Consider the following 22,709-nt stretch of genomic DNA (forward strand, 5'->3'; position numbering starts at 1 on the left):
TGTGACTTAAGGCTTCAGTCTTTAGAAAGTCAGTTCCTTGAAGACTGGAATCATGTCTTGTTAAATATTATATATTTAACAATAATATCAGTATATTGATCCCCAGTAAGAAAGTGTATATTGAGTGACTACTTAACATAGGGACAGTAATTGCTAAGTACAAAGGCTTTGGTATTAATTTCTAAATCGCCAGCACATTTTTTTTAAGATCATCTTTTTTTTTTTTTTATTTCTTTGCGGTACGCGGGCCTCTCACTGCTGTGGCCTCTCCCGTTGCGGAGCACAGGCTCTGGACGCACAGGCTCAGCGGCCATGGCTCACGGGCCCAGCCGCTCCGCGGCACGTGGGATCTTCCCGGACCGGGGCACGAACCCGCGTCCCCTGCATCGGCAGGCGGACTCTCAACCACTGCGCCACCAGGGAAGCCCAAAGATCATCTTTTATAAGCTCTCACTAGTATTAGTAATCAGTAATCATGCTTTGTTAGCTCTTCTGTACCAAGTCTTTATCCATCTATTTTGTGTTTCAGTTTCTAAACTGACTAAACAGCTAATGCTTCTGGAGGCTAAAACACAGAGCCAAGAAAAGGAGCTAACTAAAAGTAAGGAGCAATTGGAAATTTTGCGGACGGAATGCCAGGAGCTAAAACTACAGTTGGACAGCAAAGTTGCAATAGAAGTGCACACTTCAATTGTAAATGAATTAAAAAGGTAAGGACTCAGTGTCTTTTCAAGCATTAATGTGTCACCATGCATGTTGTTATAGGCAGGTAGAGAGAGGGTGCTCCCTCTTTTTTTGAGTCATTTTGCTACACCAGCACAGGAGTCCAAGACTAAGAATGGTAAATATTTTATTAAAGTAGAACAAGGCCGTCCTTGAGGGCTGTGGTCTACAGTTTGTGTGTAGGTATATGATTTTTTCCCCTACTGTTCCAGCCTCTCTTGTTTTTAGAGGTGAAATGAAAGGATAGAACCGTAAAATGAAATACAGTGCAGCCATTAAACACGATGTCACAGAAGAATATTTTTGACATTGGAAAATAGCCACAATATATTTGTAAGTGAAGAGATTAGGTTACAAAACAGTATGTACAGAATGATTGCAATTTTATTTAAAAAGAAAAAAGGGGGGCTTCCCTGGAGGTGCAGTGGTTGAGAGTCCGCCTGCCGATGCAGGGGACACAGGTTCGAGCCCCGGTCCGGGAAGATCCCACATGCTGCGGAGTGGCTGGGCCCGTGAGCCATGGCCGCTGAGCCTGCGCATCCGGAGCCTGCGTGTACGGAGCCTGTGCTTTGCAACGGGAGAGGCCACAATAGTGAGAGGCCCGCGTACTGCAAAAAAAAAAAAAGAAAAAAGGTGTGTGTGTGTGTGTGTGTGTGTGTGTGTGTGTGTGTGTTAAGCTGACCAGCCATCCCAGTTTGCCTGGGACTGAGCGGTTTCCCAGGATGCGGGACTTCTCGTGTTAACGAAGATGACTGGGACGAGTTCATCACTCTTGTGTGTGTATGTCTGTCTGTGTCTGTGTAATTACATATATGTATATAAAATTACTTATATTCCATACGTACATAGAGAAAGGATTGGAAGAATGGAAAAATAGTAATAGAAATTATCTTTGGCAGGTGAAATTATGGGTGTATCAGCAGTCAGTGTTCTCCAAAGAAACAGCCAATAGGATATGTATAGGTTATGTATGTATATATCTGGAGAAAACGAGAGAGATTTATTTTAAGTAGCGGCTCGTGCAGTTGTGAGGGCTGGCAAATCCAGGCTCCATAGGGCAGCCCAGCTGGCTGGGGACTCAGGCTGGAACCTGAGACTATGTTATAGTGTTGAGGCAGAATTCTTTCTTCTTTGGGAAACCTCAGTTTTTGCTCATAAGGTCTTCAACTAATGGAATGAGGCCTGCCCACGTTATCAAGGATAATCTCCCTTAAAGTCAACTGACTGAGATGTTAGTCACGTATCCAAAATACCTTCACAGAAACATCTAACGAGCATTTGACCAAACAACTGGGCACCATAGACTAGCCAAGTTGACGCATAAACTTAACTATCATAACGAGTAATGTAATGTAAATTTTCTTTGTGTTTTCTCTGCTTTCCAAGTGTTCTGTTATGAATGCATGTGACTTTTGTAATAGAGAAGAAATAATTTTTTAAATGGTGGGGCTTTCAGCTCAAGGTAGTTGATGTGGGGGGAATAAATGAGTTAGTGCATACAAGTGCTTAGCTTGGTGTATCAGTAAATGCGGATGATAAGAAGTACAGGAACCCAGTGTTTTGACTATACTATTGCATGCTGTCTGGGCCAGGTCTGTACTTTACTTTTCTGTTCCAGTAGAGGAAGGACATTTTTTTGAAGTCATATTCATCTTTATGATTTTATTTTCCTCAAATACTCACTCCTGTGGCTCATTTTTTTTTTTTTATGGATGCGTCATAACCACATATCCTAATAGCCCCGTAGAGGTGAGTATAAAAGGTGTAAAAAATTTCTGAAGGAAGCCACTAATTGGCAATGGGAGTGAAGGCAATGGGAGATGTGGTCATGGAAGGAACAAACAGGTCACCAAATCTCTTCTAAGTGGAAACTGGGTCAGGAGTGTAGTGGCTCAGAAGGCACTGGACTGGGAGGTGTTTCCTGCTAGTCTCAGCCTGTCAGTAGTGATGCTGTCTGATAGAAATGCCTGAAGCACTCACCTGGGCCATCCTACTTCTGGCGAGCTACCCCCTCCCACCCCAGCCCCACCCAAGTGTTGTTTTGGCTGGGCCAGGCCCTTACAGTTCTTGTTCTGATTGTAAGATGCGCCCCAGCAGCACCATCAGGAAACGCTGAAGAAACAAGTTTCATTCCTCACAGGTCCTGGAGGGTTCACGGTACACCTGGGGCCACACGACAAGGTCGAGGGTAGAGAGAGAGACAGCACAGACCTGAGATTCTGCCCCTTTTGGGGTCAAGGGTGAAGTGCCTAGGGTTTCACGGGTTCACTCTTTACTGGCGAAAGCAGGAATTTGGGTGCAGGAAGGGGGCCACTGAAGCGGTCAGTACCTAGGGCACCCAGAGCTTTCTAAAAGGGGAACCTTATGGGTAAGATGGCCTGGCTCTTTGTCTAGTTGCGTGGCCGGCAGTATGTTTATTCGAGAAGCATGTCTTTGAAATGGAAGCCTCAGATCCAAAGCTTAATGTCAGGCACTTACACCACAGTCAGAAAAGCCGCTTGTCAGGTCCTTACGCTCCAGGAGGGAAAGCCCTGGTGCCAGCTTTTTGCTGAGAGGCTTTGGACTCCGAGTTGACAGGTGGGGTAAGGAATAGAGGAATGAGGAGGGTGGAGGTGGGGGAGTGTTGAGCCTGTTGGCACTCTTGGAGAGGAAATCTGTAACGTGGGAAGAGGGGCATGGATTCATCAGAGACGGAGTATGTGAATTCGGGGAAGTGTGTATAGGCGGTAGGTGCCAAGACCTGGTAGAAAAATAGGCAAAATGAGGCGAAGGAAACCCAGAGTGTTTCGGTCTGGGCTACTCCACACAGGGGCCAAGGACACCTTGGAGTTAGGCTAAAGGTGACAGAAGGGCCTCTGGGGCTTCAGTGCACTTGCCCTCTGGTTGCCTCGGTGAGGGGGAGCCCTTCCCATGCTGCTGTCATAATAGAGATAACGCCACATACAAAAGAGGAATTACTAACTAGCAGCAGAGCGGCTGTTGAACTAGCTCCTACAATGGGGGTGAGTCTGAGTTAGGAAAGGGTTGTACCTCAGGCAAAGGTGAGGTCATGAAGAAGAGATTTTTATTGATGTAGAAAAAGGTTGGTCTGAACCTCTGCTCAGTGAGCTTCTCGGTATGGTGCACATGTGTCGTTCTCCTATCCTGTTGAAGGCAGTGCAGGTAATCAACCCAGAGTGGCTTATCCACTTTGTCTTGCTTGTTCTGCTTATTGGCAACCACGCCTGGAAGGAACTGTGATGCAGGAAACGGCAGAAGCTTATTTTCCTAGTGAACTGTCCAGTTGGCTTAGACTAAGACTGGTGGTTACAACTTGAAGCTTAGATTGCTGTTTGCTTTTACTATTGCCTAGAAACCTCGAGCTTACCCGGCTTGGGTGATGGGAGAGAAACCAGGTGTCAACCTACGTCACTAAAGAAATTTAGCAAACTCTTTTGGGGAGAGCTAAGGGTTTGCGGTGACTAGTGGTATCTACGAAAGGCAAGCCTTCCTTATCCTGGTTTTGGGGGGTCCTGTATCCTAAAGTGAAGCCAGCTATTCACATAACTCACCTACACAGATGGAGTCCTGGTCATCAGTCAGCGATGTGTCAGCTCAGGGAGGCACGAGGACAGAACAGTCCCCTGCTACAGTGCACACCAAATACCCAGTCTTCATCCTAAAGTAAGAATAGACGGCTAGATGTGACCAACAGCAAGGAGCATTGGGTGTAGGGGGGAAATTGCAATGGAGGGGACTTAGATGAGCAGAGAAACTCACTTCAAGGGAAACTGAGATTACACAGGGGATTGAGGAGAGCTTTTTGGCCGTGCCAGGCGGCTCAGCTCCCCAACCAGGGATTGAACCCAGGCCCTTGGCAGTGAAAGCCCGGAATCCTAACCCACTAGGCCATCCGGGCGCTCCCAAGGAGAGTTTAAAAGAATAAAATGCCATGGCAAAAAAAGCGTAATCACTAAATAAGAAAAATTAAAAACGATTACCAGAATTTTCAAAAAACATCAGTTGAAGGGCTGAAAGAGAAATTTGTGGATTCACCTAGAACATCAGGAAACAAACAGTTGGGAATGGAGAGAAAAGATAACAGATGGAAGACCCACCCAAGAGGTGCAGCCTCAGATCGTCAGGAATCACAGAGAGATTAAAGAAAATGGAAAGGGAGGCATTAATAGTTGAAGGGCATTTCCAGATCCCTGAAGCCGTTGATTAAAAGGACCCACAGAACCCAAAATTCTCAGACAAAGACTATACAACAGCTGGTGGCTGTGTGCTTAAAGAAAGAAAAGACAAGCTCCAAATTGTCTTCAGGGAACTCTAAAACGTGACAATAGTGGGTTTGAAAAGGAAGAAATAGAATTTTTAGAACTGAAAAATACAAACTCAGTGGATGGGCTTAACTACAGATTAGATACAGCTGAACTGTGAAATAGTGAACTGAAATAGGTCAGAAGCAAAACTAGTTCGGGATGACACAGAGTGTTCAAAAGTTGAGGTACCACTAGATTGGAGACAAGAATCAGCATAGGGATATATTTAAATCAAAAGGAGTGGTTAGAGATAGGATAGCTGAGAGTCTTCCCCAACCGAAGATGACGATACATGGTTTGTGCTGGCCCGACGGGGACAGTTTCCTTCGGAGGAGTTCAGCGGCAGCAGGCTCTTAACAGGGGTGCTGTGGTCCCTTAGATGGTAGCTTCAGAGCGCTGGATACAAGCAAAGCCTGGATGACCTAGGATTTTATTACCAGAAAAAATCCCTTTCAGAAGTGAAGTCAAATAAGGGTATTTTCCAACCCAAACTGAGTGTCACCACCAGCAGACCTGCATTAAAGGCAATTCCAGGAGGGTATAGAAGGCATAAGTCTGGAGGAGGAAAGTAACTCAAGGTGGCACATCTGAGAAGCAAGATGGAACTAAAATACAGTGGTAAATTTGTGGATAAATGTAAATGAACATTGATTCTATAAACCAATAATGATAATATCTTTGGGGACTTAAAAATACATAGAATTAAAATGTACAACAGAAAGAGCATATAATTAGTGAGGGTGGTAAATGGGATTTGTGTTCTAAAGTCTATCATTCAGAAGAGGATAAAGGTGTTGATTATAGTTTGAAAATACGCATGATGGAATTTCTGGGAACAGAATGTGTTTAACTTCTAAACTAGTACAGGGAAAGAAAGAATGATTTTTTTAAAAAGTGATCCAAATGATGTCAAGAAAAGGTAGAACAAGTGGGAAAACAGGAAACACAAAATAAAATGTTAGATTTAAAAGCAAATGTATCAGTAGTAGGGAAAGTGAAATAGAGAAGCTCATCACTCACAGGTCCTGGAGGAGGTGCACAGCACTCCTCGCGGGGCCACGTGGGAGGTCAAGGCGGGTGCAGGCAGAGAGAAGCCGCAGGACCTGAGGCACATGCCCTTATTAGGGTCCGTGGGTGGAGTGCTTTGGGCTTCCTGGGCTAAGGCCAATTGGTCAGTTCAAACCAGAAAAGAGCAGGGTTTGGGTAAGGTTCAAGGGGGAGAGGGGGTTCTTACCTAAAGGGCGCATGAGGGGAAGGCCCTGCGAGGTGAGGAAGGAGGGTCGTTGGGGGAGTCATGTGAGGAACGTACATTGACTTGTGACTCTGCTGGCTGTTATAGGGCCTGTGCTCCAGAGCGGGGCTAGTGTCTGTTCAAGACCCCCGCAGGCCTCTTGGCCACACGAAATGGATGCCAAGGCAGCAGTATCATGGAGTCGTTTACCAAAACTCTCAACAGCAGCTCTGTGTTGTCGTTAAGGTATACATCTCAAACATAAGGACACAGAAAGTTCAAAAGTAAAAGGACAGAAAGAGTTATACTACTCAAACACGAACCAAAAGAAAGGTGATAAATTATATTAACATCTGACAAGATAAATGTTAAGGTAAAGACTCCACGTAACAAAGAGGATCAATTCATAGAGATAAAAGGTTCAATCCATCAACTAGATGCACCTAAAAGTAAGTTCGTGCCAATACATTTGGAAATTTAGATGAAATAGTCACATTCGTTGAAAAATATAACTTGTCAAAACTGACTTATAAAGAAAAAGAATACCTGAATATTCCTTTAGTCATTAAAGAAATTGAATCCAGAGATCTTCCCTTGAAGAAAACTACCGGCCTAGATACCTTCACAAAGGAGCTCTAAAAATATTCAAGGAGGAAATAATTCTAGTCTCACCTAAACACTTCTTAAAGAGCAGAAAAAGAGTTAATGCCCTCTAATTCATTTTATGAGGTAAATATAACCTTGATACCAAAACCCAACAATGATGGTATAAGAAAGGAAAATTACATTTCATTTTCACTCATGAATCTAGATGTAAAAACTCTAAAAACAGTATTAGTAATAGATGTGAACTTCTTTAATGGTTCTGCTGAAAAATAAAACTGCAGTAAATGTCACTCTCAGTGGTGGAATGTTGCAAGCTTTCCTATTGAGACTGGAAACAGTACAGAGATGCCCTCTGATACCATTTCTAAACAGCACTGGTTACTAAATGGTAACTAGTGCACATGGCAAGAAAAAGAAAATTATAAAGTTTGGGAAGAAAGAAATAATGGTGTCATTATTTATAGATGATAGAATTCCATATGTAGAAAACAGATCTACAAATAAATCATTAGAAATAATAGACTTTTGCACTACGGTAATCGGAACAGCGTGTTATTGGCACAAAAATAGAAATGTGGATCGATGGAACAGAAGAGAGAGCCCAGAAATAAACCCACACACCTATGGTCAATTAATCTTTGACAAAGGAGGCAAGAATATACAATGGGAAAAAGACAGTCTCTTCAGCAAGTGGTGTTGGGAAAGCTGGACAGCCACATGTAAATCAGTGAAGTTAGAACACACCCTCTCACCATACACAAAAATAAAACTCAAAGTGGCTTGAGGACTTAAACATAAGACGTGACACCGTAAAACTCCTAGAAGAGAACATAGGCAAAACATTCTCTGACGTGAATCATACCGAGGTTTTCTAAGCTCAGTCTCCCAAGGCAGTAGAACTGAAAACGAAAGTAAACAAAGGGGACCTAATCAAACTTACAAGCTTTAGCTCAGCAAAGGAAACCATAAACAAAATGAAAAGACAACCTACAGAATGGGAGAAAATATTTGCTAACGATGCAAGCATCAAGGGCTTAATTTCCCAAATATACAAACAGCTCATACAACTCAGTAACAACAACAACAACAAAACCCAATTGAAAAATGGGCATAAGACCTAAAGAGACATTTCTCCAAAGAAGACACACAAATGGCTAATATCCACATGAGAAGATGCTCACCATCGCTAATTATTAAAGAAATGCAAATCAGAACTACAGTGAGGTACCACCTCATGCTGGTCAGAGTGGCCATCATTAGAAACTCTACAAATAACAAATGCTGGAGAGGGTGTGGAGAAAAGAGAACCTTCCTACAGTGTTGGTGGGAATGTAAGTTAGTGCAGCCACTGTGGAAAACAGTATGGAGGTTCCTCAGAAAATTAGAAATAGAATTACCATATGATCTAGCAGTCCCACTCCTGGGCATATATCCAGACAAAACTAGAATTCTAAAAGATACATGGACCCCTAAGTTTATAGCAGCACTATTCACAATAGCCAAGACATGGAAACAACCTAAATGTCCATCAACAGGTGAATGGATAAGGAAGATGTAGTACATATATACAGTGGCATACTACTCAGCCATAAAAATGATAACAAAATAATGCCATTTGCAGCAACATGGATGCAACTAGAGATTATCATACTAAGTCAGTCAGAAAGGCGAATACTATATGATATCACTTATGTGTAGAATTCAAAATATGACACAAATGAACCTATCTTATCTGTGAAACACAAACAGAATCACGGACATAGAGAATAGACTGGTGGTTGCCAAGGGGGAGGGGGGTGGGAGAGGGATGGATTGGAAGTTTGGGGTTAGCAGATGCAAACTGGTTTATATAGAATGGATAAACAACAAGGTTCTACTGCATAGCACAGGGAACTATATTCAATTCTGTGATAAACCATAATGGAAAAGAATATGAAAAAGCATGTATATGCATATAACTGAGTCACTTAGCTGTACAGCAGTAATTAACACAACATTGTAAATCAACTATGCTTCAATAAAAATAGAAATAATAATGAATTTTTGCAACATTGGTAGAAACAAAGTCAATTTACAAAAATCGATTGTATTTCTTTGTAGGAATAAATATGTAGAAAATGAGATTTTGAAAAAGACCCCCCCCCAAAAAAAAGGGAAAGAAACGAGGAAGGAAAGAGCTATCTACAAAGCATCACAAATAGAAAGGAATAGAAAGATTCACAGTACTTTTATTGGAAAAATCATTAAACTTTATTGATAATTTCACTGGGTAAAGATTCCAAGTTGACGGGTTTTTGGTTTTGGAGTTTTTTCCCATTCAGTTTAAAGGTGTTCTCTATAGCCTTCTGTCTTGCGTTGTGTCTAATGAAAATCTGCAGTGGTTATTATCTTTGTTCTTCTGAACAGTGATGTCTTTTCTCTTCGGCTTCTTCTAATAATTTTCCTTTGTTGCTGGTTTTTAGCATTTACTTAGGATGTACCTTGGTGTGGTTTCTTTATGTTTATTCAGCTTTAGGTTGATTGAGCTTCTTGGGCTGTGGATATATATTTTTCATCAGATTTAGAAATAATTTAGCCGTTATTTCTTCCATATTCTTTTCTATTTTTCCCTCTCTCATCTCTCCTCCTGGGACCACTTGATACTGTCTCATGGGCCTCTGATGCTCTGTCCATTTCTTTTTCCTGCTCTTGTTTCTCTCTGTGCTTGAAATGGGTAGTTTATATTGCTTGTCTTCCAGTTCACTAATCTTTTCTTCTGTAGCGTCTAATCTTTCTATTCTCATCCAACGTATTGTTTACGTCTTCCACTTGTTTTTTTCCATCACTAGAAGATCCATTTGAGTCTTTTTTGTAGTTTTCATTTCTCTCCTCCCCATGCTGTTATTCTCTATTATATGCCATCATCTCTCTGACTTCTGCATCCGTTCTGTTGATTATTTTTTTCCCTCTTGATCATGGACCCTATTTTATTGCTTATTCCCATGCTTGACTGGATATTGACTATTGTAGATTTTGTGTTGCTGGATGCTAGATTTAGTGCATCGCTTTGAATAGTGTTACATTTTGTCCTAGTGCACACTTATGTTACTAGACAGTAGTTGGATTCTTTCAAAGCTTGCTTTTTTTAGGGTAGGCCCAAAGCAGCCTTTAGTCAGGGCTAGTTTAACCCTACTACAAAGGCAGTAATACCCTTCTGAGGGTTATCGCCAATCCCCCTTATATGATAAGGTCTTTCTACTCTGGCTGGTGGGCTCCTGCACTATTCCCAGTTCTTGGTGAATGTCAGGAATTTTTCTGCCTCCTTGTTTCTCGTGGTTCTTTCCTCGGCCTCAGGTAGTTTCCTCTCATACATGTGCAGATCAGTAGTCAGCCAAAGACTGGTGGTGAGCCCGCCTAAAGATCTCCAGAGCCCTTCCTCTCTCCCTGTCACTCCCTCCTCTCTGCCCACAACTTCTACCTGCCTTGGCCGCTCTGATCTCTGATCTCTGATCTCTGACTCCTCAACTCAGCAAGTCCACTGGGTTTGGTTTGGGTTTTCCCTCCCTGTACTGCAGCCAGGCAGTAAGCTGGAGCAGTCGTAGTACTCACCTTGTTATTTCCCTCTCAGGGATCACAGTCCTGTACTGCCTATTGTCCAAAGTCTGAAAACTGTTGTTTCTTATGTTTTGCCTGGTTTTCTAGCTGAATAAATCTGGTCTCTGTAACTCTGTCTTGGCTGGAAGCAGAAAGAAGTCTTTGTATTTTCAGTCTTCTTCTTTAACCCTTTATCGTAAATCCATGTCAGTGTGTCCAGTAAAATAATAGTTAAATTATTTTTCAGTGAAATAAATGAATTCTGGTTTTTATATATTCTTGAGTTACAGTTGATAAATTAATCTTAAAATTATAAATTGTTATGTATTCCTGCTGCACCTGACAAGTATGCGGCTCCTACCACACGCTTCTCTCTCTGCAAACGTGACAACACCCAAGCTGCTGTTCAGCAGAATGCGTGCCCTCACCTCAGACTGCCCAGATGTCACAGCAACGTTGAAATGCTATAAAAGTTTTGGAGCCATTTTCTCAGTTTCTGTGCTTATCTTGTGGATGAGTGACAGCTGGAGACTGCCCATCTGAGGACCACACTTTGAGTCGCACTGCCCTAGAGAATCCTGCAAGTGTGTGTGCAGAATATAGCCCAAGTGACTGTCAACAGGAAAACGAATGTATAGTGTTTGGTATACTGATACAACGAAATATTCTATAGCCACACAAAAAGACGGGTGAGTCTCATAGGCGTAATGACACTAAAGTACATATAGTCCCTTTGTGCACCTATGAATGGGTCTTGGTTCCCTTTATATCTGGTTCCAATACTGGCAAACTGAACTAAGCTGTAGTGATGCGTAGATAGACGATGACACTATAGAGATGATTAAGGAGGGACTCTATGACTGGGGGCGTGGGAGGGAACACATGGGAGTGTCTGGGGTACCAGAAGTGTTCTGTTTCTTGACCTGTGTGGTAATTATGTGGGTGTTCACTATAATTGTTTGTTAAAATATGCATTTACCGTTTGTATAGTTTTCTATATTACATTTCACAATTTAAAAATTTAAGTCATGGTTTTTCACCAGAGGAACTAAAATCAGAAATGGTCAGCAGAAGTTTCTTCTGAGGAGTGAGACTCTAGGGATAGAATAGGACACATTTTATTAAAAAAAATTTTTTTAATCAACTATTTCTCCCACCAAATATTAAGTGTTAACTTTTTGTATGTGTGTGCAAATTGTTTCCACCTTTTTTTGTTTGTTTTAAGAACTATATTGTTAGAAATACAGCTGAAGCCCCTTTTAACCACCATCCTTAGTCCCATTGTTTTCCCTGGCTTTCCAAAAGCAATCACTATCATAAACTTGGAATTATATTTCCAATCTATTTTTTATTTCTACATGTATCCATGAATGACATAGTATTTTTTTGGTGTGTTTTATGTGTTCATAAGTGAATTCATACTTTTCGTATCTTCGCTTTTTACACTCAGTTTTCAAACATCTTTCCATGTTGAGATAGATACATAGAGTTTATTCTTTTTTTTTTTTTCCTTTGGCTGCATTGGTTCCTCATTGCTGCGCGCAGGCTTTCTCTAGTTGCGGCAAACAGGGGCTACTCTTTGTTGCGGTGCGTGGGCTTCTCATTGCAGTGGCTTCTCTTGTTGCAGAGCACCGGCTCTAGGTGCACGGACTTCAGTAGTTGTGGCACACAGGCTCAGTAGTTGTGGCTCGCCGGCTCAGTTGCTCCAGTGCATGTGGGATCTTCCCGGAGCAGGGTTCGAACCCATGTCCCCTGCAATGGCAGGTGGATTCTTAACCACTGCACCACCAGGGAAGTCCGAGAGTTTATTCTTTTTAACTGCATGGTGGTATTCCATCATATGAAATACTGCATTTTACTTAGCCTATTAATGGAAGTTTAAATTGTTTCTAAGTTTGTTCCTTTAAGCAATGCCCCAGTAAACTTTCTTGTACAGTTTATCGGTTTCCCTAAATACATACCTAGAGGTGGCATTGTTTGGCCGTAGTGTAAATGCATTTTCTAGATTTTGACATATTGTTCTCTGAGGCGGCTGTGCACACCCACCAGCACTTTCCCAGCATTTCCTATTGTCTTTGGTTGCTTTTCATTGTGAACTTTTTGACTGATTTTGTGAACTGATTGATTTTGGTGTCAGGTAAGTGGCAAAAATACCTTTAAATAAAATTCTAAACTCAAAACAAAATGCAGCAAAGAAAAAAGATAAAAGATGAGTTTAATTCAAACCCCAACTCTGTGGGTTTTGTCCAGGTGTGTCCTCTGCTCTTTGACTAACTAAAAGTAGTAAACTAGAGAGCAGTGGAAACTGGAAAATTCCTGACTGAGTGTTCAGGGAGCCAACCGAGGCTGGTCATTGAAATTGTGTGGCAAGTGAGGCAGACCCCAAACACATGCAGCGTGAGGCTTGTTCACTAGCCAGCCAGCCAGCCAGCCAGGAAGTAGTAAACCCCACGTGGTACCCTGGGAGGCCCCATTGCTCAGAATGCTGGGCAGCCTCTGTGTGTGTGGCCCTACCTATTCGGTCTCAGTTATTTTGTGAAAATTGACCGAGAGAACCAGTGAAGGCATAACTCTTCTCTCAGGCATCATTTTGCCAGAGTTATATATTGATTGTATGCCCTCCTTGTTTTTGTTTCTTTTATCAGAAAAACATAATTATTTTAGTATGAAATAAAACTTGTTTTAGCATTAGGATTTAAGGAGGGGCAATTATAACTATGTAAAAAATTAAGCTGTCTTAAATTCTTTCTGGAGGGAGTATAAATAAGTGTGTATATATACACACACAATACACATACACACACAGACATAAGCAAAAATGGTGGGCAGAAAAAGGGATTAAATCATTACCGTCAAAGCAGTGTGTACCAGCTACCCCCTCTCTGCCGCCCTCCGGGAGCTCCCCACCAGCTCTGCCAGGGACTGGATGACGATGCTCCCACAGAGGCCTCCAAAGGGCCCACCCAGGCCGGAAGGCTGTGCTGTCACTGCCCGGCAGTGGCTGCTTCACTTAACCTCGGTGTACTGGGTACAGGCTTGTGATGTTTTTGTCCATCAGCCAGTTGCAGAAGGAAGAAGAGAAAGAAAACGCTGAGATGGAAGAGTTGATGGAAAAGTTGGCAGCCCTGCAAGTGCAGAAAAAGAGCCTGCTATTAGAGAAGAAAAATCTGATGGCTAAAAACAAGGCGCTGGAAGCTGAACTCGAAAAGGCACAGAAAATAAATAGGTGGGTTTTTTTTTTCTTAAGCTGTTTTTTTTTTTTAATAGTTAAAAAAGACAATTGAATATTCTATTTCATATTCTTTATCTTTTCTTTTTCTAATATTGGCAATGAAATGGAAAGGGATAAATGAGATTATTAAATACCAACATATAAAATATGACCAACATCGGGCTTCCCTGGTGGCGCAGTGGTTGAGAGTCCACCTGCCAATGCAGAGGATACGGGTTCGTGCCCCGGTCCGGGAAGATCCCACATGCCGCGGAGCGGCTGGGCCCGTGAGCCATAGCCGCTGAGCCTGCGCGTCCGGAGCCTGTGCTCCGCAACGAGAGAGGCCACAACAGTGAGAGGCCCGTGTACCGAAAAAAAAAAAAAAAAAACGTTAAAATATGACGAACATTATTGTTCAATTACGGTTGATAGTCATAATGCTGACCCTAGGACTCTGCAAGTTCTAGAAATTCTTTACTAAGTGTTTCCCAAAGGTCTAATCCAGAGATTACTGGATTCCTTTTTCAAAAATATCTTTTAAAGAACACAAGCCAAAAAATTAATAGAATAATATGTATTAGTCTGTTAAGTGTGTTAAGCATTTTGTGATTCCTATTGATTTGGCTTGGAGTCAGTAATTATGCTTCCTTTAAATTCAGTTACCTCTTCTCACCTTGAAACTAAATAGAAGATTTAGGTTGCTGCAAAATACACTTAAATGATAACATGCTTGCTATTTTTATGATACAGATATTCACTATGCCCTGGCCACGCAGGCTAATGAATTTTTTATTCCACCATTTGGGGGACCTCTCTAGGAGATCTCAAAAGAAAATTGATGTCTTCAAAAAGCAGGTGGAAAAAGCCATGGAGAACGAAATGTCTGCTCACCAGTACCTGGCAAATCTTGTTGTCCTGGCAGAGAATATAACCCAAGAACGTGACAATCTTATGTATTTGGTAAGTTTCCTCAGTTACTTCAAGTATGCTGCAAGTTAATATGCAAACATAATTTTAAAGGTTTTTGTTTGTAATGATCCACAAAAAGCTGCGTCTTTTTACATTTCAACCATAAATGTTCAAGTTCTCCAAAATTTTATTTTTCAACCATCAGTGAAAAACAGTTTTGAAAGGCAAATAACCCAAACTTTTAAATACTGGCAAATGATATTTTAGAAGGTAAACTAAGGGAATCAGTCCATTCAACTGGGAACAGTAGTCATAAGGCCGCTATTACACACACAGGTGCATCCTTATATTCTCTCTGTAAAGTTGTCTTAATGTAGTCCCTGTTTGAAGATGAGACGTAGGAATCCTAGACAGGTTAAATAGAGTTCGTCCCAGTGACACAGTTTAAAGGGCACAAAGAGGTAGCTCCAGGGGTACTCATCCCACATTGTTTCTAGTGGCACCAGTCCTGAGGAAAGGAATTGAGTCCATTATTGGTGGTCCCCAGATCAGCGGTCCCCAACCTTTTTGGCACCAGGGACCGGTTTCATGGAAGACAATTTTTCCGTGGACCGGGGTGGGCAGGGGATGGTTTCAGGATGATTCAAGTGCATTACATTTATTGCATACTTTATTTCTAGTATTATTACATTGTCATATATAATGAAATAATTATACAACTCACCATAACGCAGAATCAGTGGGAGCCCTGGGCTTGTTTGCACTTGCCACTCACTGACAGGGTTTTGATATGAGTCTGCAAGCAATTCATTTATTATGGTCTCTGTGCAGTCAAACCTCTCTGCTAATGATCATCTGTATTTAGAGCCACTCCCCAGCGCTAGCATCACTACCTCAGCCCCACCTCAGATCATCAGGCAATAGATTGTCATAAGGAGTGTGCAACCTAGATCCCTCGCACACGCAGTTCACAGTAGGGTTCGCGCTCCTATGAGAAACTAATGCCGCCACTGATCTGACAGGAGGTGGAGCTCAGGCGGTGATGTGAGCGATGGGGAGCGGCTGTAAATACAGATGAAGCTTCACTCGCTCGCTCGCCTATCGCTCACCTCCTGCTGTGCAGCCCGGCTCCTAACAGGCCGTGGACCAGTACCAGTCTGTGGCCCAGGGGTTGGGGACCCCTGCCCTTGATGGTGGAGCGCTGCTCAGCCAGCAAGAGTGATGCTGTGGGCGTGATCTCACATCTCCACACTGATTTTAAAAGATGTCTACAGCAGATCATGCAGTTAAAGGAGACAGATGCTGTGCCAAGCTATGTGTTGAGAAGAGTCTGATAGAATTTACCACAAAATAGAACAATGAGTTAGATAACTGTATCTCCAAATGGTGAAGTGACAGGTGATTTTTTTAAAAATCTTTTTTACCTATCTGCATTTTGTGATTTTTCTACTTTGAATACATATTGCTTATGTACATTGAAACATGTTTCTTTAAGCAGTGCTGCAGATCTCTGGTGGCATAGGATTAGAAGTAATAATTTAATGCATGTCATTCCAAGAGCCCAGCAGACTTTCTGTAAGGGTCAGAAATCAGCCAACTTGGAGGTAACTCCACCCTTCCTCAGGGTGATTGAGGGGCAGAGAGTCTGTCAGGATGTGTCACAGGCTTATTCCCATCTGTTAGAAAGATGTTAAGTTCCTCCTTAGGAAAATGGACACAGGCTTTTAGCCATTATTTACATAAGAGGACATATAAATAGTATACAGCTCTTGGTGCAAAATGTTGATCTTTACTTGTAATAAAAGAAATGCTAATTAAGCCAGTCTTGAGACTCCATTTTGCACTTATATTAATGTTACAAATTTTTTTTTAAATCATAGTAGTTGCTGGTAGGAGCGTGGTACGTGTGGCTATACATTACTGGTGATTTCTGAGCCCTTCCCCGAGGCTTTTAGAGGCAATTTGACTTTGACATGCCATGGTAGGACCCTTAAAAGCATTCAGACCTCCTGAACCAGTAGTACCCTCCTGAGAGGTCACTATCCCAACCCAAGTGCTGAGGTCTCTGGCATGTTCTGTACCAGTGCTGAGTGCCCATTTCCTCTTCTGCTGTATCTCCTGAGCTTACCCACTGGGATATCGAGGGCAACACAAAAGCTTGTTGAAAGATGGAAAGTGCCAAGCAAACGCACTCATCCAGCAAACACTCATGGGAGCCTGGCTGCCTCGTGTCAGGGCCATCTTGTGTACAGGGTGGGACACGCTGGTTCCCCCAGGAGGCAGGCCCTGTACCTCCTATTTGGGCCAGAGAGCATCCCAGGCTCCCGTGATGAAGTCAAGAGCCTCCTCGACCATCAGACGGTCCCCTTAGGCTCACTCCTCATATTTGTGGACCCAGGATGGACATACAAATGGAGGCCATATACTGCTTGTCCAAATACTTAAAAGTTACAGATTAAGCCAACAGACTATTAATAAAATGTGTTCTCTCCTCCCGCCTTGACCTTTGTTATTTATGGCCTGAAAGCCAGGCTCAGATTTAGAATCTTCAGACCCTCCAGATGCTGGGGGAGCTGCTCTCAGCCTGCCCTGGCTCCACCCACCATGAGGGACCTCAGTGTGCACGCGGACTGCTGTCCCCTTGGCCCTGCAGGCTCCTTGCCCCTGGCAGCCCCAAGACCAGCCTCTGTAGCTGGGGTTCGGGGGTGGTACTGGCTGCCTCTGCCCTGTCGTGGGACTGTTGGCCGTGCACCCTCACCTTACCCTGTCCTGGTCTCCTGGGCCTCGTGAGAGCCCCCTGTACAGTAATTTATTGATACTGGCATCTTCATTCCAAATCCCTTTAGGATGGGTTTCCATGTGACTTGCAGCAAGTTTAATTCCCTGGGTCTTAGTTTTCCTTTCTAGAAACTCACTTGTCACTACTGTACTACCTTAGAAGGAATGCTCCCCTTTACTTTTTAAAAAAATTTTACCATTTGAAATGGTTAATTTATAGTGTGTAGTAGTCCATGTCCCATCTGGATATTAATCTAAATCATTCCACTTCAGTGACATCCCTCTTTGATCTACTGCCCGTCACATTTGGTTTGGAGAATGGCATTGTGTGTTCATCTCAAGTTATCCTTAATTTTGTTAATTATTCAGATAGTCCAGTGAGAAGTTTATTTGCATGTTGGCACTTGTTCCTTGGATATGATGGAAGGAATGGTATATTCCCCAAGAATAGAGAAGTGTCCTGGAAGCCACATCCCCCTTGTTTGAGGGGCTCAGATTTTCCAGTTGTACCCAGAAGGGGCACCCAGACTGCCGTTCCCGGCTCTTGCCCTCCTCAGCTGTTGGTCCAAGTTCTGCCCACAGCCCTCACACAGGGGATAGGAATCTGGAGGTGGGGGGCTGGAGAGGTGTCAGACCAGGACGAGTGGCAGAATGGTAATACTCTTTGTAGTAATACTCTCAGCAGAAGATGTTTTATTATTTTAATTTTCCTGTTAAACTAAGAGCCCATTGTTTTTTTTTCCAGTTTACTCTGTAGGCTAAATGTTTAGAAAGTGAGAAGCATGGAGTTCTCAACAAAATCATTGAAGGCAATATTCGCTTGGGAAGGTTGGAGGAAAAAGTCAAGGTAAGTGGACATTTAGCCACTCCTAATGGGAATGGGCTTCCCAGGGTCAGATTTCCATGTTTAAGAAAATGACCCATTTTGCATGTATGTATCACTGATCATCCACAGAGTAAAGCAGTATTGGGTTTCTCTGGCAGAAATAGCACCTCTCGGACTTCTCTGGTGGTGCAGTGGTTAAGAATCCGCCTGCCAATGCAGGGGACACGGGTTCGAGCCCTGGTCCAGGAAGATCCCACATGCCGCGGAGCAACTAAGCCCGTGTGCCACAACTACTGAGCCTGTGTTCTAGAGCCTGTGAACCACAACTACTGAGCCCGCGTGCCACAACTACTGAAGCCCACGCACCTAGAGCCCGTGCTCTGCAACAAGAGAAGCCACTGCAATGAGAAGCCTGCATGCAGCAATGAAGACCCAACACAGCCAAAAATAAATTAATTAATTAAATAAAATTTTTTTTAAAAAGCACCTCTCGGGACTTCCCTGGCAGTCCAGTGGTTAAGACTCCGTGCTTCCCCTGCAGGGGGCACGGGTTTGATCCCTGGTCAGGGAACTAAGGATCCTGCATGCTGTGTGGTGCAGCCAAAAAAATAATAAGAAGGAATAGCACCTCTCCATTCATTCAGTAACCTTCAGTTCATCTACACAATAAGATACCATGCAGCTGTTTAAAAACAGAAAAAGACACAGAAATATCTCTGGGCTCTATCCTTGCTTTGTTATTTCTTCCAGAGACAGCATCACCTTTCAACAGACTACGTAATTTATTGATTATGTTTGTTGGTTACTGGTTGTCTATTCTGACCAGGATAACAAGTGAAGGGATTTTTTCTCTTTTTCTGTTTTTTGTTCACTGGTATATCCCAAGCACCTAGAATCGCACCTGGTGCATAGTATTCAATTAATTCAATAACTATTGGGGGAATTAAATAATATATTTTACAATTTAAAAAATGTAACAAGATCAAAGGCAGTATAGAAAACAGTATCTCAACTCTGCATCAGAAAGGCTAGAAGGACTATACCACACTATTAATGATGGGAATCTGCATAGAAGTATTATGAGTAATAAAGAGCAGTTGCAGTTTGTTCTTTTTTTCCTGGTTTTCCTGTTGGCTTTTATTTCCCAAAGAGAAGGTCTGATCTTCAGAGCGGTTGGCCTTGTCTTGGGAATTTGTCTCATTATTGTTCAACTGAATAAGCGCAGTAAAAATAAAAAAGTTCCACCCAGTCACCCAGAGAAGAAATCTGTGAGCCAGATCCAGGTCAGATAGGGCAGGATCTCTGGGAAAGTGAGGAGAAGAGACCTGGAAAAGGCTTGTCAAAATTCAGAGGTGACAGGGACACTAGTAGAAAGTGATAGGGATGCAATTTACCTAAAGCAGAAGTCAAAACAATGGTACTTATCCTGCTCCAAAGAATAATTCTTAAGAGTTTTTATTCATAAAATTTTCTGAAATAAATGAAGAGTTGAATCTACATATTGAAAGGGCACATTAAGTACCTATGAAAAACTGACCCAGGATGGCCCTAGAAAATTGACATCAAGACCTGTGACTTCAAGATAAAGAAAGAATACCTCGGACACCCAAGCAAAAGACCAGGACATAAGAAAAAGAAAATCATGTTGGCGTCACACTTCTCAACGACAACACTGAATGCCAGAGAACAGTGGAGTTCCATCTATGAATATTCAAGGATGTTTTCATCCAACCAGGCTGCTCTTCAGACAGCTGTGACCATATAAGGACTCTGGAACATTTTTTCTATAAACCTTTCCTAAGGATCCGTCAGCTTGAGTTCAGCCAAGAAATGGTTGGGCACATTTCAGAAGAGTACTGCTCATGAGCAAAGGATATACTTAACTGTGAACTGAGCCTTTAAAAAAGCAGGGGTAAGGCTGATGCAACTACATGTAGACATACTACAACCTGACAATGTAGAAGGAATACAACCAAGGCAAAAACGATAGGTAAAGGGGGAAGGAAGTTAGAAAGTAGAATGAACTTGCTGATTGCGTCACCTGTAATAACTGAGGTCAAAGGATATCATTTAAAGATGAAAACTTCAGTAGGAGGAGCTTAAGCATATTTAAGTAGGAGAAGAGTGAAGAAAAGATTGTCAGGAGCTAACATTATGCTACTTTAATGAATAAGGGGACGAAGGACATGTAATATAAAGGCATAAAAATCAAAGTAACCACAAGAAGCAAAAGAGATTCATTCCTTAATAGCAAAAAAGAGCAAAGAAAACAGACTACATTAAAGTCTTTAAAAATGTGTGTAGATAAAACAATGAAACATAAGATAAAATCGAGGCAAACAAATCTGCCCTATAGAAAATATAAATGAGCTGAATTCACCCATTAACGGGAAACAATTTTAGATTATATTATAGAGGAAAACACTATTACATGCCAGAACCAAGAGACAGTCAGGAGCAGTGTTTCAGAAAGATGAAAAATAAAAGGATGAGTGAAGATAATTCAGGTTTATGCAAACAAAAGCAAAGCATAGTTGCGATCTTTACATCCGCCAAGAGAGAGTTCAGGCCAAAAGCACTAAATGAGACCAAAAAAAAAAAAAAAGGAGAGGGCTTGATAATGCTAAAGACTACAGTTAATAATACATAGTACTTATGAATGCCTACGTACTAAATAACACAGCAGCAAATTTTATAAACTACAGGAGATACAAGGGGAAATGGAAACTTAGTGATAATAGGAGCTGTGATCCGCTTCTCTTGGTCTAAGACAGATCAAGAAGTTATACGAAAGTAAGAATATAGAAGATTTTACAACATAATCTATAAGGTTTATTTATGTGTGTATATGTGTGTGTGTGTGTGTGTATATACACACACACATACAGAACAATCACAAAAATTGATCATAGACTGGCTACCAAAAAAAAAGAAAAAGCCTCAATAAACCCCTAAAGTAGAAATAAGGCAGACATTTGTTGATCAAAAAGATAAATACCAGAAATTAATCAACAAAATCAGAGAGCAGAAAATGTTCTTTCACCTGGAAATGTAAAAACTGTATAGTAAACTAACTCTTGGGTCAGAGGAGATGTATAAATTGAATGTCATAATTTCTAATGAGAACTGAACCTATGGGAACTACACGTCAGAATCCATGTGACAACAGTTTTGGAAATGCTCTGAGGGAAATCTATTAACCGTAAGAACTATACAATAAAAATGTAAGAAGGAAAGTAAGTGAATCAGGCTTTTATCTCAGTCACCTGTTTACCAATAGAGTATGACAGACCTTGCCAGGTCCTTCTGTTTTAATTTTTATTTGTGGCATATAAAAAACTAGGCACGATGCAAGTCAGAAATTTGGTTTTATTATACTTGAAATTCTTTTATTACTTTATGTGACTTTTGTGATCCAGACTTGCCCTCTCAGATCAGACTTGCCCAGGGCTTACTCAGTTCAGGGCCTCTGACAGGCCAAGGAGTGGAGAGGGAACGCATCCACAAAGCTATTCGCCTGGGCCACGGGCAGCACCCCCTCACTCAGAGATCATCCTCCTCCCCCAGGGGTACAGGAAGCAGGCGGCCCTGAAGATGGGTGACATCAGTCACCGTCTGACAGAGCAGCAGGAAGACTTTGCTAGCAAGACAGCTCAGTACCAGCAGGAGATGAGACACCTCCATCGGATGCTGCAGGACAAGCAGGATGTCCTGGACCAGGCGCTGCAGCAGAAAAGGTCTGGCCACCCCAGCCCTGTTGCCATGTGTTTGTTTTTTGAATGTTTGGTAGAATCCTCCAGTGAAACCCTCTGGACCTGATTTGTTCATTTGATTGCTTTTTTTTGTTTTTACATTTTAGTTTTATCTGATTTTAATATTAAATATATTTTAATATTGGTTTTTTTATTTGCTCCTCGTTTTTTTTCTTTGACAAGATTTTCCCTAGCAATTGACATAGAACGTTGTATAAGTTTGAGGTGTACAGTGTGATTTGATATACATATATATTGTGAAATGATCACCCCAATAAGGTTGACATATCCTTCACCTCATGTAATTACCATTTTGTTGTTGTTGTTGTTATGGTGAGAACATTTAACATCTACTGTCTTAGCAACTTTCCAGTGTACAGCACTGGTAATTATAGTCCCAGTGCTGTACAGTAGATCCCAGGTCTTTAATCCCTCCTTTAAAAATTCCTGTTGTTTGAATATTGGACTTCCTAAATCAATCCAGTCCTCTCATTGTCCTTCCCTTTTTCCCCCTCTTTTCCATCTCTTTGATATTTTTATTCTATTCCATTTTCTTGGGAGATTTTATTAATCTTTGATTAAATGTTTTATTTCTGCCATTATGTTCTCATTTCTGAGAACTTTAAATTTCAGATTCTTCCCGTTTTGTAAGATCACAGTCATAAGATTATGGGTATATCATGTTCTCTGTGGCTGTAAGGTACTCTGTCAGTTACACCTTTGTCCTTTAAACGTGTGATAGAGGAGGTATTGCCAGTGTATTGAAAACCCTGGGGAATGGCGCATGTTTTGTGGA

The 22,709-nt window shown here is 41.9% G+C and overlaps 1 protein-coding gene across 1 annotated transcript in view; it reads left to right on the forward strand.

The window, feature by feature from the left end:
- Positions 1–22,709, forward strand: part of CEP89 (centrosomal protein 89) — a 79,308-nt gene that overhangs the window by 50,599 nt on the left and 6,000 nt on the right. The window contains exons 14-18 of the mRNA XM_082677011.1: positions 530–710; positions 13,496–13,663; positions 14,467–14,608; positions 18,093–18,182; positions 21,729–21,898. Coding sequence (XP_082533137.1) covers positions 530–710; positions 13,496–13,663; positions 14,467–14,608; positions 18,093–18,182; positions 21,729–21,898 — 751 coding nt within the window. The remainder of the gene's footprint in view (positions 1–529; positions 711–13,495; positions 13,664–14,466; positions 14,609–18,092; positions 18,183–21,728; positions 21,899–22,709) is intronic.

Source organism: Grampus griseus (assembly GCF_964374135.1).
Source record: "Grampus griseus genome assembly, chromosome: 19".
Taxonomy (NCBI): Eukaryota; Metazoa; Chordata; class Mammalia; order Artiodactyla; family Delphinidae; genus Grampus; species Grampus griseus.